The sequence below is a fragment of the Rhinoraja longicauda genome, chromosome 13 (genome assembly GCF_053455715.1).
Source record: "Rhinoraja longicauda isolate Sanriku21f chromosome 13, sRhiLon1.1, whole genome shotgun sequence".
NCBI classification, from domain to species: Eukaryota; Metazoa; Chordata; class Chondrichthyes; order Rajiformes; family Arhynchobatidae; genus Rhinoraja; species Rhinoraja longicauda.
The window spans coordinates 5,112,514-5,140,064 of NC_135965.1; the positions used below are offsets into that span (position 1 = coordinate 5,112,514).

The 27,551-nt window shown below is 45.3% G+C and overlaps 1 protein-coding gene across 8 annotated transcripts in view; it reads left to right on the plus strand.

The window, feature by feature from the left end:
• eif4e2 (eukaryotic translation initiation factor 4E family member 2) overlaps positions 1 to 27,551 on the plus strand; it is a 400,744-nt gene that overhangs the window by 46,924 nt on the left and 326,269 nt on the right. Inside the window, exons 7-8 of one of the 8 annotated variants that reach the window (XM_078410244.1) lie at positions 14,554 to 14,608; positions 16,350 to 17,080. The exons of 2 other annotated variants lie outside the window; for them this stretch is intronic. In XM_078410244.1, the coding sequence (XP_078266370.1) occupies positions 14,554 to 14,608; positions 16,350 to 16,570 (276 nt within the window). In that variant the 3' untranslated portion in view covers positions 16,571 to 17,080. Of the gene's footprint in view, positions 1 to 14,553; positions 14,609 to 16,349; positions 17,081 to 27,551 lie in introns of those variants that run through there. 5 more of the 8 variants (XM_078410241.1, XM_078410242.1, XM_078410249.1 and 2 more) reach the window with 5 other exon arrangements.

Below are 27,551 nucleotides of genomic sequence, written 5' to 3' on the forward strand. Positions count from 1 at the left end.
TATTGCAACTCCCCTTGCGTAAGAGGAATATGATTATTTTGGTAGTTATTCCTACCATTACATATTAGTTTACCGCAAAGACCAAAAGCTCCGCTGCTCACCGCTCTTCAGCTGACTGATGACCCGGGCCGTGCGTCATGATGGCTGGGGCGCTCCTGTATCTTTCGGATGAAATCCTCAACCAGAGCTGGGGAACTGTAGTAGTGCCAGCAGCCGTTGTGTAGAATCCGCATTTTCGCCGGAAACAAAAGTCCAAACCCAATATTCAAATAGTGCAGTTCTTATTTCACCCCGTGAAAAAGTTTCCGCTGTCTTTGAACTTCAGCCGATAAATCCGGGAAGAACATAACACGGCTGTCTCCAAAAGTGACTGCATTTTTCGGGCGTGCTGCTTTCATCACTCGTTCTCTGTCTCGGTACATCAGGAATTACACGAGTTGAATCCGTGGCTTTTCCCCATCGGACCCATCCTGGATCTGGGGCATCTTGCCTATCCTGTAGGCTTGCTCGATGGTCACTTGTGGTCCTACATCCATATTAAGAGCCTTAGGCAGCCACTCCATTAAGAATGTAAGTGCATCTCCTTTCTATGACCCCCTCGGGTAATCCAACCAGTTTCAGATTTGAACGGCGTTGGCAGTTCTCCATCTCTTCCACCTTTAAGGTTAGCTTCTGGACTTTCTTCCGTGTGGCACCGTCCTCCGTTGCTAACGATGTAATCTGGTCATCCGCCGTGTTGATGCGGGTCTCTGTCATTGTGAGTCTTTCGGAGAAAGCTCCTATAACTTCTTTAATCTCTCTGTTGGGGGAAACTATTTCTTGTAACTGTGGAAAAGTCATTTCTCAGCACTTGTATGGTTGACAAAATCAGACTCTCGTCATGGCTAGTCTCTTCTTGAGCTAGCATTTCTTTAGGGGCCATTGGGTCCTCCACGTGTCCCTCCTGTAGCATTTCAGCATCTGTCTTTTTCTGGTCTTTAGCTCGGCTTTTCGCTCGATTTTTCGACATCATAAGAACTATGAATGACTTAAATGTTTAGGTCATAAATAGTTTGATCTATACGCCGGAATATTAAAAAATATTTTGAATTCGCCAGAGCCTTGCCTGTAGCATTTCAGCATCTGTCTTTTTCTGGTCTTTAGCTCGGCTTTTCGCTCAATTTTTCGACATCATAAGGAATTTGAATGTCTTAATAAATGATTAGGTCATAAATAGTTTAGTCTGAACGTCAGAATATAAAAAAAATATTTTGAATTTGCCGGAGCCTTGGCCCACACGACTGATCAGTTAAACGTCATAACCGAACGTTTTTATCCCACAACTTTCTCAACTATTCAACTAAAGAATACAAAGCACCTTGTTTTAAATATGTTTCTATTGATCAATTAGGGTCACCATGATTTGGAAAGGTATAATATTCAGACTTGCCATTCATGATAATTATCCAGCATTTCCTCTAGCCTCTCCTCGAATCAAGCATTAATTACTTGATGTGAAATGTTGCATTTGAATTACAGGTTTTCTAGATGAAATCTAGAGAATAATTAATGCTGGTGCAATCGTTTTCCAAGACTGAAGCAATAGACTTATAAACAGACGCAAAGTGCTGGAGTAACACAGCGTCTCTGGAGAACGTGGTCAGGCAAAGTTTTAGGTCAGGACCTGTAGATTGTGCATGCTAGTTCACCTTCACTATATATATATAGCGTCACATGCTACACATTCCACACACGATCCAGTCCAGATATTCACCCCCACCTTGACTATATACGCTGCCGGTCGCTGCCTTCCAGGCAGACCGCGACCAGACTGTGAAGACGATAGTACGTATTGTTACCTCCGCTTGAGTACAAATAAACTATGAGTTGCAACTCAATGTCACTCAAAGTTCAAGAGTTAGGCCTGGAACCGGCCCCAGAGAGTGCGGTGACATTGCTGGCGATGGGACGGGAGACGATGGCGGGAGATGAGGTGGCGAGGCCGGAAGGGCTGACAGACCGGGCAGCGGAGGCATAGACAGGCCGGTGTCCCCAGAGGGGTGCGGGTGGGTTAAATTTGAGTGGTCGGGCAGGAACAGAGGTGGTGCTGGTTCGCACACTGGCAGGATGTGCTGTCGGTTGCGCCTGTAAATTCCGCCGTCGGCTTCGACTAAATATGAACGAGGCTCGGGCGCTGGCCGAGATATCACCCCCAGTCGGTCGTGACCTTTTTCGGTTCGTAGGCGGACCACCTGACCGTTAGCCAGTGGTGGCAGAGGCCTGCTCGTCTTGTCGTACCAGCGTTTTTTGATGTCACATTTCCGTTGCAGCTGGGACTGAACATCAGATGGAAAGCGAACTCGTGGCTCCAGTGTATGTTTAGCAATGGGTAAAGTGGTTCTTGTCTGCCTGGACATTAGGCGTTGTGCGGGTGAACCAAGGATCGTATCGCGGGAGATATTCCGCAGGTTTAGTAAGTCGAGGAAAACGTCGGATCCCGCTCTGCGGGAACGTTCCATTACCTGCTTGGCACTCCGGACGGCACGCTCCGCTAGCCCATTAGACTGAGGGTACTCGGGGCTACTAGTGATGTGGCAAAAGTCCCAGCGTGCAGCAAATTCTTTGAATTGGAGGCTGGAGAATTGGCTGCCGTTGTCGGAGAGTAGGCGATGAGGAGCCCCGTGGACAGAGAAATGGCGTGCAAGCTTCTGGATCACTGCCGCGGAGGTGAGGCTCGGGAGCAGATCGATCTCTAACCACCCGGAGTACGAGTCGAATATGACTAAGTACCGCTTCCCGTTCCACTCCAAAATGTCAGTTGCCACGATGGACCACGGGAGGTCAGGAACCGGGGGTGTGAGGAGCGGCTGTTTCTGCTGGTGCGGCACCAGGCTGTTGCACACCGCACAGGACTCTACTTTTTGACGAATATAGTCAGACATTCCAGGCCAGAAGATCATGCTCTTAGCTCTCGAGATCGTCGCTTCTCTGCCTGGGTGTCCCCCATGGACGTTGTCGAAGTACTTGCCATGTAAGGAGGCAGGAATCACAGGTTTCTGGCCCTTTATGACAATACCACCCTGCAGGACGAGCTTGTCGCGGACGGAGAAGAAGGGCCGTAAGGCAACCGGCAGTCTGTTCTGCTTGACCGGCCACCCGTGTCTTATGACAGAGGATAGTGCTAGGAGGGTGTCGTCGGCGGCAGTCTGGGCTGCCAGGTCCTCCAGGCAGGACGTGGGGATGTAGGAGACCATCATGACGGCAAACCCCTGTCGAAGGAGAGCCGCAGGTTGCCTGCGGAGCTCGAGAAAGGGTGTCCGCCAGGTGCATGTCCTTGCCCCGCTTGTAGACTAGAAAGATGTCGTACCTCTGAAGCTGCAGCATCATCCACTGGAGCCGCACAGGGGCGGCGTGTATTGGCTTGCTTACAATGCTAATGAGTGGCTGGTGGTCTGTTTCGATCGTGACCTTCTTGCCGAAGATGAAATCATTGAATTTTCTGCAAACGAAGACGACCGCTAGCAGCTCTTTTTCGATTTGCGCATATCGTTGTTCTGTGTCTGTCATAGTACGAGAGGCGTAGGCAACAGGTCTGTGGCCGTCACCGCTGTTTTGAAGGCAGACGGCACCCAGTCCATACTGCGAGGCATTGCAGGACAGCGTGATGGGCAGCTTGACATCGTAGTACGCGAGAGTGGGGGCACAAGACATCTGTTGTTTCAGAGTGTCGAACGCTCTCTGTTGCTGTTCATGCCAGCCCCAAACAGTGTCTTTGTGAGTTAGTAGGCGTAAAGGGGCAGATATTTCACTAAACTTCGGGATGAATTTTCCCAGGTAGTTGACCATTCCGAGAAAGTGCTGCAGACCGGTCACATCGGAGGGCGCTGGCAGTTCGTTGATCGCGATCGTTTTAGATGGATCGGGTTTGAGACTGGCGCTCGTGAATATGTGGTCCATGTAGTTGACTTCGCTCACCCGGAATTTGCACTTAAGCGGGTTGAGCTTGAGATTGATCTCTTTGGCGCGGTCGAGGACTTTCTTCAGATTCGCGTCATGGTCCTCGACATTCTGACCGGCGACGAGGATGTCGTCAACCACAATCGAGCAGGGGTATCCGGCAAATAGCTGTTCCACGGTGCGCTGAAACACCTCGCTAGCTGAGTTTATGCCGAAGGGCATACGTAAAAATTTGAAACGTCCAAACGGTGTACAAAAAGTGGTCAGTTTGGAGGAGTTGTGATCTAGCGGAATCTGCCAGAAGGAGCTTTTTGCATCGAGGACGGAGAAAACTGTCGCCTTGCCCAGTTGCGCTGCGACATCTTCCACCGTGCGCATGGGATAGTGTGGCCGTTTAATGGCGGTGTTCAAATCCCTGGGATTAATGCAAATCCGTATCTCCTCCGTGTTTTTTTTAGAAGCAACCACCATGGTGGAGACCCAGTCTGACGGGTCCGTGACAGGGGCAATCACTCCCAGATCCACCATCCTGTTGAGTTCACTCAGCACGCGGTCCCGCATAGCATGGGGAATCCGGTGGGCGGGACGGACGACCGGTAAGACCTCTGGGTCGATGGTGATCTTGTACATGACCGGAAGCTTGCCGAGCTTGTCGTTAAAGAGCTCACCATACTGCGAGAGGAATCGCTGGGCGGGGGCATGTGCGGAACCCAGTTGATGGACCACCGAGTCGAAGGCAACCAAGCCTAAGTCGATGCCTAGCAGGGAAGGAGCGTTTTCCCGGACAACCAAGAAAGACAGTTTGTGAACACGGGACGCTAGCTGGCACTGCAGCTCAACAGTTCCGACGGGCTTGATTGAGCCTCCTCCAAGGGGAAGCAGTGAGGCCATGGTTGGCTTGATGCCCTTGGCATTACGAATCCTGTGGAGCTCTGATAAGGTGATAACGTTGCAGCGAGCCCCTGTGTCGAGCTTTGCAGTAACAGGCACTCCGTTAATGAGGAGGGTGACCATGGGATCGAGATGTTTTGCAGATGGGTCTGATAAGGAATGTATATTGATATTCAGTCCGTTGATAGCAGCTAGGTCATGCTCGTTAAACACAGGGAGTGGTGCAGGTGCTGCGTGAGACGGCTCTGGCTGTAGCAGATGTACCGACTGTTTTGTCCCGACTCTGTTCCCACGCGAACGATGGCAGCGGACAAAATGGTTTCTACGTTTGCAGTAATTACAGACTTTCCCAAATGCAGGGCACTGCTCCCGATCCCAGCGTGTGAGCCCCCACAGTTACTACAGTTGTTGATGTGACCGGCACAGGATCTGCCGGGCACTTCAGAAAGTGGGCGTTGAGCACGGTAAGATGTGCCGGCAACATTCACATCAAATGCAGAGTGGGGTCCCGGCCCCAAGGATTTAGTGTGTGAGGCAGTTAGCTCAGCAACTCGACAACGATACTCAGCCACCTCTAGGGTGAGGTCAGCATCACGTAGTAGTTCATCACGCACCTTGTCATCTAGGATGCCACAGACCAGTCTGTCCCGAACGAGACTGTCACACAAATTGTCGAACACGCACCGGCTGGCAATATATCTCAGGGAGCTAATGTAAGCTTCAACAGGCTCACCTTGCTTCTGGTTGCGAGTAAAAAATCTGTGGCACTCCATAACGAGATTCGAGCGCAGCTCGCAAAGCTGTCGGAACCTTGTCAGGAGGCAGTCCGGGTCCTCCATAGATTCCGCCGGGACCTGAACGCCTGCGGGGGTTATCCGGGCCGGTGCGTAGTGGAACCGGTGAGCATGGCGAATGGCCTCACTGCCCGCCAGGTTGAGGAGAATAGCAGCACGAGTAGCTGGAGGTGCAGCATGATGTGCTGCCTGAATATAGATCCTGAAATCCTCCTCGAAGATGCGTCAGCGTTCAGCGAGGTCGCCATCAAATACGAGTGGGTCAGGCTTGCGAAATGCTCCAGCCATAGTGAGACAGTAAATCAAAACAAACTAAGCAAAAAAAAAAAAAGCAAAACTGAAGCAGTGGTAGTGGGTCTAGAACTCCTGACACCATGTTGTGTATTCATGCCAATACACAAGAGTTGCAACTCATAGTTTATTTGTACTCAAGCGGAGGTAACAATACGTGCTATCGTCTTCACAGTCTGGTTGCGGTCTGCCTGGAAGGCAGCGACCGGCAGCGTATATAATCAAGGTGGGGGTGAAGATCCGGACTGGATCGTATGTGGAATGTGCAGCATGCATAGTGAATAGTGGCGGCACGGTAGCGCAGCGGTAGAGTTGCTGCTTTACAGCGAATGCAGCGCCGGAGACTCAGGTTCGATCCTGACTACGGGTGCTGCACTGTAAGGAGTTTGTACGTTCTCCCCGTGACCTGCGTGGGTTTTCTCCGAGATCTTCGGTTTCCTCCCACACTCCAAAGACGTACAGGTTTGTAGGTTAATTGGCTGGGTAAATGTAAAAATTGTCCCTAGTGGGTGTAGGATTGTGTTAATGTACGGGGATCGCTGGGCGGCGCGGACTTGGTGGTCCGAAAAGGCCTGTTTCCGCGCTGTATATATATGATATGATATATGAATGTGACGCTATATATATATAGTGAAGGTGAACTAGCATGCACAATCTTCTGGATCAATGCTGCGGAGGTGAGGCTCGGGAGCAGATCGATCACTGATTGCAGCAGGGAGGATAACGCTGGAAGAGGAGGGGGGTGGGACAAAGCCCGGCAAGTGATAAGTGGATACAGGTGAGGTTTTTTGATTGGCAGATGGTTGAAAAAAATGCCAGAGCTGAGAATACGAAAGGTGAGAGGTGAGGATGGTATAAATATGAAGCCAGAAGAAGGGGACAGGTGGAAGGGGAAAGGGAGCAATGGGTGCGCATCCAGGTGATGCACAAGGAAGAAGGGGGGGGGGAGAAAAGTGGGGGCGTGGGTGGGGTGGAGATTTGTATATCTAAAGCTGGTGAATTCAATGTTCATACCATTTGGGTTGAATTTGTACCAATATAGGGTAACACGGTTTCCCTCCCCCTTTTTCCGCTCTCTTCCTTGTGCCTCACCTGGATGCACACCCCTTTTTCCATTTGCCCCTGTGTACTTGCCACAGGCTTCACATTTCATGCCTTTTCTACCCTTATCTCGCATTTTTTGTCTTTTCATCTTTGGCCTTTGTCCAACCATCTGCCAATCAAAAGGCCTCCTCACCTGTACCCACCTATCATTTGTCAGGCTTGGTCCTACTCCCCCTCTCTTCCAGCTTTCTCCCCCTACTACAATCAGTCTGAAGAGGTGTCCAGACCTGAAACATCACCTATCCATGTTCTTCAGAGATGCTGCCTGATTCACTGTGTCACTCCAGCACTGGTGTCTTTTTTTGGGAAACCACCATCAGCGACTTATAAACAGGATGGTTTATAAAGTTCAATTGAGTACAGTGCTTAACTAGCACCCCATAATTTTGAGATGTGTGTGCTTATGTCCTAACAAATGCAGAACCACAGCCCACCTTCTTGCTAACTAGACAATTATTTTAATATTTCTTCCAACCGCAGTTTCCTCAGCAAACTTCCTCCAACCTCATCAGCAATGTCCTTTGCGGTATGTTTTCAAATACACAGAACGTGATGTTAAAATCCAAAGTGCCACCTCTTAACCTGCTCCCGGTGGTGATGGAAGGCTTAAGCACTCACCTACGCTCCACCGATGTTGAGAAAGGCTGGGCAGACACGTCATTGGGGTTATCAAGTGGGCTCCTACTTTCATCAACGTTTCGCTGACTGGGCCCACGATGTCTCCAGTAGGCTCAGCAGTGCGTTCTGACGTCCCAGAACCACGCCCTCTGCATCTGCCTAGCCGGCTTATTTGGGAGACCAGATGCGGTCTTTCCTCTTCAGACAGAGCCACTGGCTACTCCGCTCTGCCATGCTGATGTTTCCTTGATGGCCTGGCGTAGGGCTTGTCCGCTAATGCCCAGGTCCTTCATCAGTCTTACGGTTGATGTTGCCACGAATCCCCGACATCCAACTTCCACTGGGCAGATCTTTGCTCTCCAGCCCCGCTGTTCTGCCTCCGCTGCAAGCTCTGTATATTGCAGTTTCTTTCTTTCGAAGGCTTCCTGCACAGCATCCTTCCATGGGACTGTGAGCTCCACAAAATACACCATGCGCTGAGAGTTTGACCAGAGGACAAGATCAGGCCTCAAGTTGGTGATGGCTATCTTTGATGGAACCGTAAGCCTTTGGTTCACGTCCACCAGCATCTGCCAGTCCCGGGCTGCCTCCAAACCTGGTCCTTGGTGGAAGTTTCCGTTGCCTTTATTTCCCTTTCCGAACAAAGTCAATTGGCATAACTGGGTTGGTTGTTTTGGGCGGCAAGGCATTGTTGGTTGTTCTCCTGCTTTCCAGAGTCGCTGACAGGCATTTGAGCACTTGATTATGTCTCCAGGTGTACCATTCTTGGGAGAGGCTCACTTTACACCCAGTGAGGTTGTGCTTAAGCATGGCTGGTGTTGAATGATGGATCTTTGCCCAGCCATTGGTTGAGAATTTTAGGGCTAGGACAAACATCATAGGTTGCCCGAATGAGGAAATGTATCCTACTGATCTTCCGCTTTTCCACATTCTCCCATCTCATCCACTGACCCTGTTTAGCTTGCGGCACAGCCTTGGCACACCTACTCGACTCCTCCTGTCGGCGGACTTCAGCCGTGACCAACTTCCGGCGCTCTAGTGAGGATGCCTTGATCCAGCAAAGTCATTTTCTGCCAAGCCCCAAGCCACTTCTTCCATGTTGGACTTGCCCAATCATGTTGCCTTGGTGGAGAGCAGATTTTGCCTGCTGTGTCGCATTCTTAGCCGTCCACTGTTTTCCTGTTGCCAGGGTTGGGGCAGCAGCTCGGATGACAGTGTCCCTTGATTCTGCCAGGGTCATCTCTAGTCTGACTTTGAGTGCACTTGAACTCCTCTGTGAGGCTAGAGAGAGGCAGCTGGAGTAATCCCTGACCGTACAAGCTTACGCTGCTCAGGCATCGAGGAACACCTAACCATTTTCTCACAAAAGAGCTGATTGTTCTTTCCATCTTCTCGACTCTTGTGAGGGTGATGTCATACATGGTTAGTGGCCACATAAGGCGAGGTAGTAACCCAAACTGCAGGCACCAGATTTTCAGCTTTCCAGGCAGCATGGTTCAGTCGATGTTCGCCAGGCCTTTGATGATTTCTTGCCTAAGCTCATTTGCCTGATCAGTTTCCTTCAGTTCAGTCATACTTTCTTCCTAGACTTTTGATTGGCTTCTCTGACACAGTTGGGTTAGGTTCTTGATCAATGAAGAACCTCTGATCTGTCAGTTTGCCTTTGATTATAGAAATGCTTCTTGATTTGGATGGCTTGAATTTCATTCTGGCCGCAGTGATGTTCTCTTGAAGCTTCCCTACTAGGCGCCTGGTGCAAGGTGCTGTTGTTATTATGGTTGTCATGTCATCCATGTAGGTCCTGATGGGTGGTAGACCGGCTCCAGACTTCAGCTGCTCGCCACCCACTTGGAGGCCCTTATGATGACTTCCATTGCCATGGTGAAAATCAATGGGGAGATGGTACACCCTGCCATTATGCCAATCTCCATGCAGTGCCATGTGGTGGTAAAGTCTGGCATGGTGAAACAGAGCTGCAGATCTTGAAAATAAGCCTTGACAAGGTTTGTGATAGTCTCTGGTATCCTGAAGAAGTCAAAGGATGCCCAGAGGAAACTGAGGGACAGTTCCAAACGCGTTGGCAAGCTCAAGGAAAATGACATGTAGATCACACTTCTCTTTTCTTGCAGTCTGGATTTGGTGCCAAATCATGCTGATGTGTTCGAGACATCCAGAGAACCCTGGGATGCCTGCTTTTTGGACTGTTGTATTCACAAGGTTGTTTCTCTCCAGATAGCTGGTGAGCTATGACGCTGAAGAAGATCTTACCCTCTACATTGAGGAGAATGATAGGGCGGAATTGGCTGATATCAGTGGATTCCTTCTCTTTAAGAATCAGGACTCCTGCCCTGCGTCATGCTTTGGGTATGATTCTCTTCTCCCAAGCCACTCTCATTAGCCTCCACAGGAAGCGAAGAACATCAGGAGCACCCTTGTAGAGTCAATACGGAACCCCATTTGGCCCTGGGGCTGAAAATGCTCTTGCCCGCTTTACTGTCTGTTCCACCTCCCTCCACTTTGGAGGACTAATGTCCATCTGGTGCTCTGTTTGTTCAATTGGTGGAATGTCCGATGGAATAGCTGTCTGCACGTGCCTCTTGTCATCCGCATGCATTCTTTCCAGATGCTCGTCCAGCTCCTGCCTTGATGTTTTCAGGTTTCCTCCCTTTTCTTTGGTGAAAAGTGATTTTACGAACTTGTATGGGGTCCTTGAAGAAGCGTGATCTTGTTCGTTCTTTCTTTTTTCGTGATTTCAGCAGGTACTCTGCTCGTCTCAGGGTTGCTAAACGGATTTTGATGTTTCCCTGGAGAATGTTGATGCCCTCCTTCTCACTATCAGAAGCCTTCCTCCACTGCTTCGTGAGCTGCCTTCTCTCCTGGATCAGGCATTCCATCTCCTTGGACTTGCTTTTCAAAGCTGGTGCCTTTTCCTTTTTCTCCCTTATTCCATATCGTTCTGCTCCATAGCCATAGATGTTGTCCCCCATCTTGTCAAGCTTTCTTTCGACTGTACCCCTTACAGTAGGATACTGGTCAGGTCTCCCATTCTTCTCCGAGGCTCCAGGCCATTTCATGCTGGGTTTTCTTCTGCTGATCTTTTTCTCCAATGCTGGTTTTCTTGGCTGGATGGGCTCCACTCCAAAGACGTACAGGTATGTAGGTTAATTGACTGGGTACAATGTAAAAATTGTCCCTAGTGTATGTAGGATAGTGTTAATGTGCGGGGATCGCTGGGCGGCGCGGACTCGGTGGGCCGAAGGGCCTGTTTCCGCATTGTATCTCTAAATCTAAAAAAATAAATAATAATCATACCTTCCTCTGCCTGCATAACTGTGCTTGAGTTTCCTTCATCAGGGGGGCTGATGCCTTGCGAACTTTGATGAGACTCCGGTCGCTGGACTTCATTCGACTGACTTGATTGACTTCTCAGGAAGTACTTATCAATGCAAGGTCCCTGTTTTCCCCTCCCTCAAGCACCCTTTCTTTCCTTGATGTATTTTCAGGCCCTTTGAAGATGTTATTTTCATCCAGCCGCAGGAGCAGACCTGAAACCTCTTCTCGGATGCTGATGATGCGCATGGTTCTTGTTGAGTGCATGGCTTGCTGGATCTTTCTGGATCCATCGGCTATCCTGGGACAGAGCTAGATTGAGCATAGATCACACTGCTAAAAAACTGACAACCAGCTAAGCCTCATCCCTAGTTTAATGGGCAGCCAAAGACATTTAACTTCTCTGACATTTGGAAGCATTCAAAAATATTATTATAATATTGCTTGATTCAAAGTTAATCAAACAATAATATATAGATTAATAATGATGTATGGAAACAGTTATGAATTAAATTTATTTAAATGTTTTAATTGTTTAAATTACTTAAAATGTACCTTTCTTTCTCACAGCTATTATACTGAATGGAGTTGCAAAATCTCTGTTTCAAATGGGCTTAGAACATGATGTTTGAAAACAAAATGTACAAAATACATTATTTCTCCTCGGGCACAAGGTCAACGGGCATATTCTGCAGCATAAGTGTCAGAAATTGCGTGTTGATAATGCTTTTTTGCTGGGGAGGAGTCCAGCAGTGAGATATAATCAGCAAAAACTTTTTTAATATCAATAAAACCTTTAATGAAAATCCGTCTTGCAGTTCAGAATTTGTTCATGTGCAAATTCCCAACTACCTATCAGCATTTTTCACGCAGAAACTTAGGCCATTGTGTTCCTGCGACTAGATCTGGAGTTCGGAGCATCTTTAAGCCTAAACTTGTGTGGTTGAAAGTTTCTTATTATTGCTTAACAGAAACTAATTTTTCTCTTGATGCCTTCTTTCTTAGAATAGGTCTATTTATCACTGAGTTTACAATGTTCTGGTTTTAAAATGAAACTAAATGTGCTTTTAAGAGGAAAATCAATGTAACAAAGCAATGCTTATTTTTAACAATCTTTTGAGCTGAGTGGATTAGTGGAAAAGTGGATTATTTGTGTTTCCGATGAGATTGTTCTTAAAAATATATAATAACAGAAAGTGTTTTTAAGCAAAGGTCAGCAGGTAACTCCAGATGCACAAGTAGCAAAATTGAGGTAGTATGCTGTTAATTGGAATGGTTCACATAGCATGTGTAGAAAAGAACTGCAGATGCTGGTTTAAATCGAAGATAGACACAAGATGCTGGAGTAACGCAAGCAGGCAGCATCTCTGGAGACAAGGAATGGATGACATTTCGGGTTGAGACCCTTCTTCAGACTGAAGAACGTCCTGTCCCGCTGAGTTACTCCAACATTTTGTGTCTATCTTCGGTTCACATAACATGTTTGCCAACAAATGATACTTCCTCTGCACTGGTTAGCTGTGCTGCAGGAATTTCTCTATATTAAAACTATTTGGAAGAAGTGGATTGTAACTTTTAAGGTCTTGTAATATTTAATGGATCTCAGGAACAAATTAGACATTTTTTTCTATTTTGCTGATGTTTTATTTCTATTTTGAAGATGTTTTAAATATTTAAATGTTGCAGGTATAAATGGTCTGGCAATGTACAGATTATACATGGTGTTTGATAGGATTCTTACAACAAAGCTAAAGCAAAGGGACTCCTGCTTTAAAAGGTAAAAACAAAGCTAAACCAAAGGGAAAACTGAACTGAACGTAGTTTCTTGGGTTTATTGTCACTCATAAAGTACAGAATCAGCTAATTCTATCTTAATGGAACATGTGCAGAATATTTTCGAGTGGACTAAGCAATTAATGATAGTATCATGAAGCAATTCTCAAAATACAAATGTCAAAAAATTCGATAACAAATCTTCTGATTTTTAAAAATAAAATTGCATTTTGGACTGGTCAATTTGTTTTTGCAAATGTCAATTTTTACTTTGTATATTTACTTAGCTCTAAACATACTAATTTTAAAAAAGGACTTGGGACATTTAAATGTTTTAATAGCTGTAAGTGATCATAAAAACAGGTGAGCTTGTGTTTTTAGTAACTATTTAGTAATAAAACATCATCTTAAAGCATACACCTATTACTTGCCCTGCTCTGTCCTGCCCTCATCTCTATTTCCAGCTTTTTCCCCTGTACTGCAATCAGTTTGAAGATTTGAGGCCTATCCATTTCCTCCACAGATGCTGCCTGACCCGCCGAGTTACGCCGAGTTACTCTGTTGTGAATTACTCATTAACAGTGCAATTTTAGTTTAGTTTAGTTTCGAGATACAGCGCGGAAACAGGCCCTTCAGCCCAACGGGTCTGCGCCGACCAACGATCCCCGCACATCAACACTATCCTACCCCCAATAGGGACAATTTTACATTTACCAAGCCAATTAACCTACATACCTGTACGTCTTTGGAGTGTGGGAGGAAACCGAAGATCTCTAAGAAAACCCACACACGTCACGGGGAGAACGTACAAATTCCGTACAGATAGCACCCATAGTCAGGATGTAACCCGGGTCTCCGGCGCTGCATTCACTGTAAGGCAGCAACTCTACCGCTGTGCCTTTTATATCACATTGTTTCACAATTTGATTAGATTTACAGTATTTTAATTTTGGATGTTACAAATATTTCAACTTTCACTTCAATTTTTAAACATCATCAGCAATGGATTATTCTGTTTAAAAGTACCATTAAATTCGAATTTTCCTAAAATTGCTTTGTAACTCTCGTCTTTCAATAATTCGTTAAAGCATCAAAACTTCAGGATTATTTCAAAGATGCCAGTAGACATTTTATTCTGGAGGTTTGAGATGTTACAGGGTCACTTTGGCAGATTTCTTGAAAATATGGGGCAGAAAATGTTCCAATTTATTGGCATCGAATAAGGAGTAACGGTTTAAATTTGATTTCTGTGGTCCTTTTTTCTCTGTTTTATACGACCCATTTAAAAAAAAACGTGTGCTTGCTCTGCTCTCCATTTTGCACATCTCCAACTGGCCTGAAGCTCTTGAATGTACAAAATTAGATCCTTTCATGTTTTAAATTCTAGTTCATGCTTGCTGTATTCCCGTTGTGAATTGGATTTCCCTGCACACTCAGATTTCTATCATTATAATCTTCAACTAGCTATTGTTTATGTATGCTGAGGAAAAGAATGCTGAACTATTTCCTGTCATGAATTATATCAAGATCAAATTGTCCTTGGGTACCTAGAAATATTTCTGCAAATTGATTCCAGGATTTTGTTTTATTCCTAGAATATCTTTTTCTGAAGTAATTCTATTGGTTTATAATCAACTCCTTTAACTACACAAATATACTTTTTAATGATATTGTTTGTATCTGGCTAAACTTGTAATGATAATGATCTAACATAACATTCTGGCCCATATGTTTTATATTAAGAAAAAGGTGTCTGGATTTGTATTCGTAAACATGTTTGTGGATAATTCCAGTCTTTCCTAAATATAAATTTTAGATTGGTGACCTGAAGGAGGAAGGAGGAGGAGGATCTCCGCAAGGAGATCTCAAAGGTGATTTCAAAGTAATTTGATACAGTTGTTTGTGGAGAGCACATGAATGAAAAAGTGAAAAAAGTAACATTTTATTGTCAGTTCCAGCGCACCATAATGGATGCACTGGAAGAACATGCACAGTGCATTTTTGTGATAGTACACACAAGTATGGGATAACAGCACCTCAAAATTGTTAAACATGATATCATTTTCCAGCAACGTGACATTCATTTGTTGCATAATTTGTCTTTGTTTCCATTCCCCACTGCTACACCAATATCTCTGAAGTACCACGAGCTGTTCTGGAGCCCTTTTGTTCTCATTGCCATCCTCTCAGTGATACTATATTGTAAGAAAATAACTGCAGATGCTGGTACAAATCGAAGGTATTTATTTCACAAAATGCTGGAGTAACTCATCAGGTCAGGCAGCATTTCAGGAGAGAAGGAATGGGTGACGTTTTGGGTCGAGACCCTTCTTGAGACTTTCAGTGATACTACCTAATTTCCCTCCACTCTGATTTCTCTCCTACTTTCATCACCTACTTTCTGGACCTCCACTATCATTCAAAGTTTGAGTAAAAACTTTCTAAACAGTTTTTGTGAAGCCTCGCATTTGCATTAGCCAGGCTTTCCGTCTTCAGCAATAATCTGAAGCTGTGCCAGATTTCTTTAGTTTTAATCCTGTAATATTGAACAACATTTCACACACTCAAAAATTATGAAGATGACCAAAAGCTTGTTCTGTGTTCTCATGTCATGCTAATAGCTCCAATGGTCCCTAGGTATTCTCAAGGACAACAACAATATTGCTCTTGTAATTTTGCAATACTAACAGTGACACAGCTAATCAAGGTGATGCCTCACAGCTCCAATGACCCGGGTTCAATCTTGACTTCCGATGCTCTCTGTCTGATTTACACTTCATTTTGTGGCCACATTGGTGATCTTTAGTACACCAATTTCTTCTCATCTCCCAAAGGTGTCGGTTTAAATTGCCATAGTGTGTAGATGAATAGCAGAATCTTCGGGTGGAAGTCATCAATGGTGTAGAACATGGAACAGTACAGCACAGGAGCAGGCCCTTCGGCCCACAATGTCTGTGCCGCACATAATGCCAAGACAAACTTATCTGCCTGCACATGATCCATATACCTCAATTCCCTGCCTATCCATGTGATGTGATTAGGGGGAGAACAGGTTGCAGAGAAAATCATTTGGGGAATGGAATTGGTCAGTGAGCCAGAAGAGACTGGATGGCCGAATGACCTGTGTCGTAATCAAATGTGGACTATTATGTCAGATTTTGGTACAACAACTGATGCCCTCCCTTGCATGAGATGCCTGAATTATGTATGCATGGAAATAATTAAGATGACAGATTAGGTTATTCCACGTGCAAATTTGAAACATTATTTGTTTAGGTTTGATTATAAAGAACTTTTTTAGTCCAATAGTCCATGTGGTATGGCATCTTTCAATACAGCCCTTCTAGCATATGTGAATTTGATTTATTGCTGAGTATTGTTTGAAAAATTTGAAACATTCATTTTTTTAAACTCAAAACTCGATGCATTTTAAATCCATTAATATTGTAATCATCGGTAGCTTTCCTGTAATTAAACTCTCATACCGAGATGTAATTCCATACCATAAAGCATAATATTTGTAACTCTTTGTAGTTCATATGTAATTAAAATCTCACGCAGAGATGTAATTACAAAGAGTCACATAATGCATTCTCTCTTCTTCCTTTGCAGAGACAATTCAAGCTTTCGAAATACAAAAATCACATTATGAGATCTCCGTTGCACTCATTTGTTTATTTGGAAGGTATGGCATGCTTTATTCTAAAGGAACTGCCACAATTTTCAATAGCAGTACTTCAGAAGGGATAGTATTGAGTGTGAATCCCAACAAAAAGACATTGTTATTTCAGGGAAGAATTACTCTTTCTTTGGTTCTATTTTTCACAGAATGAATTGCATTTTTTTTTTTAAGGTCAGGCTGGGTCTTTAATGCTAATGTACATTGTTTCTATGCAGTTCTGCTACCTTAGTTTTTTAAAATTGTGAATATTGTAAATGTTGGTGTTTTGTGAATACATTGTGGTAGACTGGGGAAATGAGTCTGCTTGCTGTCCTATATGTTCATGGTTTTGTCCACCTTCTGATATTTCATTGTCATTGATCTTTGTCATTGATCTTTGTAATTTATTTTCAACGTATACTTTTCTTAATAAATTTAATTTTTCCTGGACTAAGTGTTTAGATCATAAGGATTTATCTGATGCTATTTTCTAATAAAGGGCACTTTATGACTGAAAGATATGTGTTGTGTGTTAAATCTACTTTAGCCCAGAGGTTTTGAATGAAAAAGTTGCACATTCCTTTTTACTAAAGATGATTTTAATGACTATGACAGAGGAAAAGTCTATTTAAACGTGTGTTGTGTGGAGAAATAAAATTGCAACAAGCATTTAAAATGCTATTTTCAATTAAAGAAAACATAATATTAGAGTAGATCTGTGGTGTTATTTATAAATATTTTACAATTATCATGATAAGAAACTTAAATCTAGTCTGTTGGTCGGCCACTTTTTGTCCTTTTATACTTATGAAATGTACAATGGTTAAAGTAAGCTAAAACAGCATGGTAGTACACTTCTCATTGTATCCATGCCAGCTTTTATAAACTATTATTTTAGCATAGTTTCACCATGAAATAAAAATTACATCATGTGTTTCTTCATAATAATTTTATTGCTAATGCTCATTTTTAAGGAAGAGTTCTCTCCTTGTGTGAGCCATGTTATCTGTTTAAGAATACAGGGATAGGTCATGTTGCTTTTAGCACATGTTCAGCCTTTAATCATTGATCTTTCTGGATATGAATGGAATTCCAGTCCTCAGGGACTACCCTTCTTTTGATTCCAGACTCAGGCAGGGGAGAGCTGCTCCTGCATCTAGCCTGGCATGCCCTGGAAGAATTTTGTGACATTAAGATCTTTCATTCTTTCAAACTGGGGAGGTTATAAGCCTGCTCCACTCACTCTCCTTTCAAATCAGGAATCAATCTGGTGAATCATCTTTGTGATCTCTGTATAACAGTTATTTCCTCCTTGAATAAGGTGACCAAAACTGTACCAAATACATCAGGTGCAGTCTTGCTGAAGCTCCACATAACTGCAGTAAGGCATCTTTATTGCTATACTCACATTTTTTTCCCCATAATAACGGTTTTCCTAATTAATTCTTGACAAATCTTGAAATTCAGCTGATTTTTTAAACATTACTTCAACCAGACCAGGGACACAGTACTCACAGCTCCAGTGACACGGATCCAATCCTGATCTCTGGTGCTGTCTGTAGATTTTGCACATTTTCCCTGTAATCATAAGGGTTTCCCCAAAGTGCTCCAGTTTTTACCTACTTCCCAAAGATGTGCTAGAGGGTTGTAAAAATTATCCCTAATGTCGGGAGTGGAAGGTGAATCAGGTGGAGTTGATCGGTATGTGACAGGGAATAGGTAGATAAATAAGTAGGGTAATGAGATTACTGGCATAGACGATGGGCTAAATGGCCTTTCATGGGTTTAATAGTCTTTTATGTTGTGAGGAACATACCGAGAAAAAAAAAGAAAAATTCCACAATGGAGGACTGGGGGGAACCATGATAGAAAAAAATTAAATCAGATTTGAGCCTAAGGTATGTGCACTAGCTCTAGGAACTATCTAATCAGCCCGATTCACCGCTTCCTTCCCAGCCCCAATTTCCACCAAGCGTTAAATTAATTTACTTTTCAAGTATATCCAGTTTCCTTTTGAAAGTTATAATTAAAAGTGTTTTGAGTATATCTTTTCGGCAATGTTTTCAAGAAGGAACTTTGTGTTGATTTAATTCTCTTGTCCACTACAGTTATTTTTTTCACACATTATTTCAGATGTATGTCCTTTGGTTACCAATACTTTTTTGCAGCTAGAAATAACTTTAAAAAAAAATTATAATTTTGAATGGCCCTAAAACATTTTCTCTCATGCAGAGAATGTTCACCAGGATGTTGTGTATGATGGTGTGTTTAAGTTATGAGGATAGACTGGATAGGCTGGGGTTGTTTATGGCTGAGAGGGGGGGGGGGGGGGGGGGGGGGTGATAGAGAGATTACAAGTCAAGTTAAGTCAATTGTATTTGTATAGCACATTTAAAAACAACCCACTTTGACCAAAGTGCTGTACATCAGTTCAGGCACTAAGAAAACGAACATACAATGGCACACAAACATAACAGCACATACACAAACAGTTTACAGCGCCCCCTCAGAGGGCCTCAAACGCTAGGGAGTAGAAATAGGTTTTGAGCCTGGACTTAAAGGAGTCGACGAAGGGGGCAGTTCTGATGGGGAGAGGGATACTGTTCCACAGTCTCGGAGCTGCAACCGCAAAAGCGCGGTCACCCCTCAGCTTAAGCCTAGACCGCGGGATAGTGAGTAGCCCCAGATCGGCCGACCTGAGGGACCTGGAGATAGAGTGGTGGGTTAGAAGATTTTTGATATGGGGGGGAGGAGGGGGCAAGCCCGTTTAGGGCTTTGTATGTGAATAGGAGGAGCTTGAAGTTGATTCTGTACCTTACTGGGAGCCAGTGGAGAGAGGCCAGAATCGGGGTGATGTGGTCCCTTTTACGGGTACCCGTCAGGAGTCTCGCTGCGGCGTTTTGGACCAATTGCAGGCGGGACAGGGATGATTGGCTGATCCCAGTGTATAGGGAGTTGCAGTAGTCTAGGCGGGAGGAAATGAATGCGTGAATGATTTTTTCAATGTCGTCAAATTGGAGGAATGGTTTGATTTTAGCTATGGTATGAAGCTGGAAGAAGCTGGCTTTTACCACAGCGTTGACTTGCTTGTCAAACTTTAATGCAGAGTCAAATATCACGCCAAGGTTTTTGACTTGCGGTTTGACTAGGGAGGATAGGCTTCCAAGGCTGCCTGTTATCATTTTGATAGAGTCGGGAGGGCTGAATAGGATGACCTCAGACTTGCTCTCGTTTAGTTGAAGGAAGTTCTGTGCCATCCAACATTTTATGTCCTCAAGGCAGTGCATGAGGCTGATTAAATTTGACCGGTTGTTGGGTTTCAGGGGGAGATAAAGCTGTGTGTCATCCGCATAGCAGTGGAAAGAAATGCCGTGCCTTTGAATGATTTGGCCGAGGGGGAGCATGTACAGAGAGAAGAGAATGGGGCCTAGGATGGAGCCTTGTGGAACCCCGCAGGAGAGGCTAGCTGGGGAAGAGGAATAATTGCCTATGTTGATGGAGAAACTCCTATTTTTGAGGTAGGAAACGAACCAGCTCAGGACGGTGCCATCAATGCCAACCCCGTACCGGAGACGGTCAATAAGGATGGTGTGGTCCACTGTATTGAACGCTGCGCTGAGGTCGAGAAGGAGTAAGATTGCACAGTCGCCGGTGTCGATGGTGAGAAGCAGGTCGTTGTGTACCTTCAACAAGGCAGACTCTGTGCTGTGGTGGGCCCTGAAACCTGACTGGAACTCTCCAGGATGGTATTTTGGTGTAGGTAATGGATTTAGAATGGCCTTTTCAAGGACTTTTGACAGGAATGGCAAAATTATGAATAGCATGGAGTAGATAGTTGGAATCATTTCTTCATGGGAAACGTATCTAAAACTCGATGGCATAGATTTTTGGTGAGGGGTTAAAGGTTTAGTGCCGATATTATGTGGTTGGAATCTCATTCACTGCCTAATTGGGTAGTACACTCAGAACATTGGAGCAGCAGCTAACCAAGCACATGAATTGCCCAGGTACAGTAGGTTACGGACAGAGTGCTGGTAAATTGAATTAGTAAAAACAGGCACTTGATAGCATGGACATTATGGGCCAAATGGACTGTTTCTGTCCTGTATCTTCTCTGAATAATCTTATCTTCCTTTATTGATATAATTGGAGTGTCATCTCTGCCTGGCCCCCAAGCACCATTCCCACCATTCTGTTCAATTTTCCTCTTACTCTCTGGAACTCTGAACATCCTGCCAAAGCCTTCTCTAATTCACTGGGGACCTTTAAAAGGCTGCTTCCCAAAATCCCTTTTCTACCATGCTCTCAATCTGCTCTCCTAACTGTTTCGCAAAGACAAGGCGGCAATCCCTCATATGAATGACCTCCTCATAACACATTTTGGATTTAGCTGGCAGACCTGCTGACCGATTCCCGGCTCTATTCGGCTGCCCAGCCGCTTACAGCCCCAGCTTCTGACCCATCGCAAGGTGCTCCTTCTGCACCCATCACAAGGTCTGGTGGCATGGCTGTTGTTGTAGCCCCTGGGGACTGCCGACAGAACACGCTCGGTCGCCATGGGGCTCCCTCCCCTCTCACCTGGAATCGCTTCCATGGTGAAGTCTGTCAGCAACTCCAGAGGAAGAGGAGGAGGAGGCGGTGGCACTGGGGGATGGGAGGCAGGGAGGGAGGGGGCAGAGGCCGAGGGGACAGAGGCCGAGGGGGCAGCGGTAAAACGAACAGTAGACAAGTCACCGCCGACAGCAAGGAACAGCAGCCGGTGAGAGGGGAGGGGACCCCCATAATGGGGACCCCACAGTGACCAAGCTGGTGGCAGCCTGGCGTCAGCGCTATCACAAGAGGCCACAACAACAGCCGTGTCACCGGACTGAGCAGTGGGTGAGGAAGGGAAGGGCTCGGCTCGCTGGTGCACCCTGCGAGTGGGGAGTGGGGTCCTCTACGTCGCTGGGGTGAAGGTGTGAGCCGGGGATGAGTTGGCAGGTCATTCCAATCGCATTCAGTTTACATTTTATATTTAGGTTTTATATTTATATTCATCAGTCTGAAGAGGGGTCTCGACCCGAAACGTCGCCCATTCCTTCTCTCCAGAGATGCTGCCTGACCCGCTGAGTTACTCCAGCATTTTGTGTCTACCTTCGATCTGCAGGTTTTTTTCCCTATACATTTTATATTTGTTGTGTTTACATTTCTGGCACTCCATGGTGCTTTAGAGACACGGGAGGGCTGTCATTAGCGGGCCAGGGGTATATTGTCCTTTCAATATCATGGCCTCTGTTGGGACGGAAAAAACAGATAATCCCGAAAGGCCCTGGAACCGAGGATGCCGGAAAATTGGTATTTAACCTGCACTAGTCATTATTTTAGCCTCACTTACATGTAGTTTCTAAACTTATAATATTGGTCCATTGCATAGTATTGGTGGAACCATATTACTGAGTAACATGATCGTAGTTTCATTTAGTTGTTCATTATGTGATGGAGAGCACGACGTGGCAGTGTTTAAAATCTCAACAGGAAAATGTTCAGCCTCATCAATGCCTGTTACACTATCAATAGATTCACATGATCCAGGTTGTCCAGGAAACTTTCGTTAGAGTCATAGAGTCATGCAGTGGGAACAACCCTTCATCTCAACTTGTCCACACCAACCAACATGCCTCATGTACACTTGTCCACACCAACCAACATGCCCCATCTACACTTGTCCACACCAACCAACATGCCCCATCTACACTTGTCCACACCGACCAACATGCCCCATGTACACTTGTCCACACCGACCAACATGCCTCATCTACACTTGTCCACACCGACCAACATGCCCCATCTACACTTGTCCACACCGACCAACTTGCCCCATGTACACTTGTCCACACCGACCAACATGCCTCATCTACACTTGTCCACACCGACCAACATACCCCATGTACACTTGTCCACACCGACCAACATGCCCCATCTACACTTGTCCACACCGACTAACATGCCCCATCTATAGTTGTCCACACTGACCAACATGCCCCATCTACACTTGTCCACACCGACCAACATGCCTCATCTGCACTTGTCCCACCTTATCCCTCATTTGGTCCTTATCCCTCTAAACTGATCCTATCCATGTATCTGTGTTAATGTTTCTTAAATGTTGTGAGAATACCTGTCTCAACTACCTACTCTGGCAGCTCGTTCCATACACACACCACCATTTATGTTAAATCGTTACCTCTCAGGTTCCTATTAAATCTTACTCCCCTCACCTTTAACCGATGTCCTCTTGTTTTCAATTCCCCCACTCTAGGCAAAAGTCTGGGCATTTACCCAGTCTATTCCTCTCATGAATGTGTGCACCTCTGTAAGATCGCCCCTCATCCTATACTACAAGGAATAATGTCCCAGCCTACTCAACCTCTCCCTATAGCTCAGACCCTCTGCCTGTCCCACTGAATTACTCCAGCGCATTGTGTCTTTCTGCACCTTTTCCAGCTTGACAACATCTTTCCTATTACATGGTGACCAAAACTGAGCACAATATTCTAAATGTGGCCTCGCCAACATCATATATAACTGTAACATAATCTCCCAGTTACTATAAATACTCTAACTGATGAAGGCCTGTTTGACCCATCTACCTGTGATGCCACGTTCAAATAACTATTTACCTGCACTCCTAGATCCCTCTGTTCTACAACATTCCCCAGAGCTTCCCTTCCTTTGTTAGACTTCCAAAAATGCAACACCTCACATCTCTATCAAATCCCTTCTTGCCCAACCAATCATGATCCTGCTGCAATTTTTGACAATCATTGACTGCCGACAATACCACCTACTTTTGTGTCATTTGCAAACTTGCATATGTTCTCAACTAATTCATTTAATTGATGACAAACGGCAATGGATCCAGCACAGAATCCTGAGGCACACTACTAGTCACAGGCCTTCAGTCCGAGAAACATTCTTCCACCATCACCCTCTGCTTTCTTGCATGAAGCCAATCTCTTGAAGAGAATCAAATGTGATAAGAACGGAGGTGAGGAGTGAACTGTGGAGCCAGAAGAAGTGGTGAAATCAGATGCATTTACTAACATTTAGAGAGATATTTAAATAGGCACGGTTTAGAAGGATGTCCTAATACAGGCAAATAAGATTAGAGTAGATGGCCGTAAAGGCCAGCATGGACATGTTGCGCCAAAGGCATGTTTCTGTCCTGTAGGACCTTGATTCTGCATTGCAAAAACAGCATTCTAATTGTCATTTTAGAATGTTTTTTTGTGATTCTTGTCATAATTCATGTTTTCTTACAATAGGGAAGGAGGTTTGTCAGCTCTTCAAGTCTTTCCCTGCCCTTGGAACATTTCCATCAGTTCCACTCACTCCCAATCCATTCTTTCTCACATACCAGTCAACTCCTCCGATATTCTCCGCCACCTATGTACACTACAGGCAATTTACAGTAGCCATTTAAGCAATCAGCTTGGGATATGGGAGGGAACCGGAGCACGGCAGGAAATCCATGCAGTTACAGGGAAGTCATGTAAACTCCACAGACAAAATGCAAACGTGGGATAGAAATTGGGTAGTGGGAGCTGAGCCACAGCAGCTTAAACTGCTGCGCCACTGTGTGGCCCTGTGATGTCTATGCACCTATTTTGACATATATGCTGTCATTCAATGGATGCTGCTTCATTTGTGTGATTGTATAGGAAGGAACTGCAGATGCTGGTTTAATCCAAAGATAGACATAAAAAGGTGGAGTAACAGCGGGACAGGCAGTATCTCTGGAGAAAAGGAATAGGTGACGTCTTGGACCAAGGGGAAAGGTCTCGGCCCGAATTGTCACCTATTCCTTTTCTCCATAGATGCTGTCTGACTCGCTGAGTTATTCCAGCTTTTTGTATCTATCTTCATTCATGTAATTCCTTTCCATCTCTCTGTAGTATTGATTTACCTTCTGAAGCCACATACAAGTATTCATCTTGTTGAGATGTTCTTCCAGGATCACACACAACTCCTAAATAGCAACTCTATAAAAAATTACCTTTTAGTATCTATCTATCTATCTATCTATATTTATATTACTAAAACTCTCTGTCCGTGTGTATGTGTGTTTGTGCAAAGCATAACTTTTATGATTCGCACAGCCAAAACGGTACACCATAGCACCACCATTTTTGCACCACCTTACTCACCATTATCTTGGGCTTAATATGTAACAACTCTCATTCAAATTGAACCTACATTTTTAAAGTTAGAGACATTTTAAGGTTTACAAATTCACTTTCTAACCAATTTCCTGAAACTCTTCAGCGCATGACGTCACAATGCTCTAGGTTCCACTTCATTTGCTCCTCACTCGCCAAAACAAGATGGCCGCCGGCAGCGCTGCTGCCCGCCCGCTCTCAGTCCTTCCCTCTCCCCTCGCCTGGCCCTGGCCGGCCTCTCGCCCGGCCGCAGTCATTCCCTCCCCCCTCTCCCCTGTTCCCTCGCCCCTCTCCCCTCGTCCGGCCTCAGTCGTCTTTTCATGAAATTAATTTGAAGCAAGGGAATTGAGTCATCCTCCCACAACCAGAGAGCAGTGCTGAACTGCTATCTACCTCTTTCATGACCCTCGCACTAGCCTTGATCAGACCTTAATGTCTGTTCCTTGCACTAAACGTTATTCCCTTATCATGTATCTACACACTGTAAATGGATCGATTGTAATCATGTATTGTTTTTCTGTTGACCTGTTAGCATGCAACAAAAGCTTTTCACTGTACCTCGCTCGGTACACGTGAAAATAAACTAAACTGAAACTGAATTGGGTCACTTCATGGGATAGTTATGAGGGAACTATATTAGTGTGGGACTGGTGTCAATAACAGAGAAGTCCAGTTCCATTTGTCAGGTACCTTTGCTAAAGTATCATGGTGAACTGACAGTGGATGAGGTGAGGGGATACGGGTTGCAACAATTAACAGCACCTTAATCATTTTAACTCTTTCTGACCTTTTATTTACAATTTCTTTAAATTAAATTCAAATTTTCACACCTTTAAATGTGTTCCTTGCACTATGGATCTATGATTCGGGATTTACTATCTAAAAAATTGATGGCGGTATAGAAACATAGAAACATAGAAAAATAGGTGCAGGAGTAGGCTATTCGGCCCTTCGAGCCAGCACTGCCATTCAATATGTGTAGGAAAATAACTGCAGATGCTGGCACAAACCGAAGGTATTTATTCACAAAATGCTGGAGTAACTCAGCGAGTCAGGCAGCATCTCTGGAGAGAAGGAATGGGTGACGTTTCGGGTCGAGACCCTTCTTCAAACTGATGTCGGGGGGGGGGGGGCGGGACAAAGAAAGGATGTAGTTGGAGACAGGAAGACAGTGGGAGAACTGAGAAGGGGGAGGGGAAGAGAGGGACAGAGGAGCTATCTAAAGTTAGAGAAGTCAATGTTCATACCGCTGGGGTGTGAGCTGCCCAAGCGAAATATGAGGTGCTGTTCCTCCAATTTCCGAAGCCTCCAACGGGATCCCACTACTGGCCACATCTTCCCATCTCCTCCCCTTTCTGCTTTCCGCAGAGACTGCTCCTCCGTAACTCCCTGGTCCACTCGTTCCTTCCTACCCAAACCACCCCCACCCCATGCACTTTCCCCTGCAACCGCAAGAGATGCAACACCTGTCTCTTTACCTCCCCCTTCGACTCCATCCAAACAGTCTTTCCAGGTGAGGCAGAGGTTCATCTGCACTCCCTCCAACATCATCTATTGCATCCGCTGTTCCAGATGTTAACTTCTCTACATCGGCGAGACCAAACGCAGGCTCGGCGATCATTTCACTCAACACCTTCGCTCAGTCCGCCTTAACCAACCTGATCTCCCGCTGGCTCAGCACTTCAACTCCCCCTCCCACTCCCAGTCGGACCTTTCTGTCATGGGCCTCCTCCAGTGTCATAGTGAGGCCCACTGCAAATTGGAGGAACAGCACCTCATATTTCGTTTGGGAAGCTTACACCCCAGCGGTATGAACATTGACTTCTCTAACTTTAGATAGCTCCTCTGTCCCTCTCTTTCCCTCCCCCTTCCCAGTTCTCCCACTGTCTTCCTGTCTCCAACTACATCCTTTCTTTGTCCTGTCCCCCCTGACATCAGTCTGAAGAAGGGTCTCGACCCGAAATGTCACCCATTCCTTCTCTCCACAGATGCTGCCTGACCCGCTGAGTTGCTCCAGCATTTTGTGTCTATCTTCGATTTCAACCAGCAGTTCTTTCCTACACATAAAAAGTGTACTACCCAAGGGAATTGCTTTCATCTACTCAGAATGTAGAACTCTTCCCAAACATCATTATCCTCATAAATGGGCCTGAAAAAGCCAAATACAGTCACAATCATAGATTGAGTGAAGCTAATGGTAATTTCTATATTTTCATATTTCAGATACAGCGCGGAAACAGGCCTTTTCGGCCCACCAAGTCCGCGCCGCCCAGCGATCCTCGCACATTAACACTATCCCACACACACTAGGGACAATTTTTTCATTTACCCAGTCAATTAACCTACATACCTGTACGTCTTTGGAGTGTGGGAGGAAACCGAAGATCTCGGAGAAAACCCACGCAGGTCACGGGGAGAACGTACAAACTCCTTAGAGTACAGCACCCGTAGTCAGGATCGAACCTGAGTCTCCGGCGCTGCATTCGCTGTAAAGCAGCAACTCTACCGTTGCGCCACCGTGCCGCCATATTCTTACTGTTCTCTCTTGACATTGCTAATATTCAGTGATCTCCAACTATGGCACATTTAAGCCACCAGATTAAACAATGACATTTTGTTTGACATGAAATAGATACTTGAATGTTCCTGGTGCAACCGCATCAGAATAACTGCCCATCCATGTGATGGAAGATCAAAGGTAAACACAAAATGCTGGAGTAACTCAGCGGGACAGGCAGCATCTCGGGAGAGAAGGAATGGGTGACGTTTCGAGTCGAGACCCTTCTTCAGACTGATGTCAGGGGAGGGTGCAGGACAGAGATAGAATGTAGTCGGAGACTAAGACTAGTGGGAGAACTGGGAAGGGGGAGGGGAGGGCACGGTAGCGCAGCGGTAGAGTTGCTGCTTTACAGCGAATGCAGCGCCGGAGACTCGGGTTCGATCCTGACTACGGGT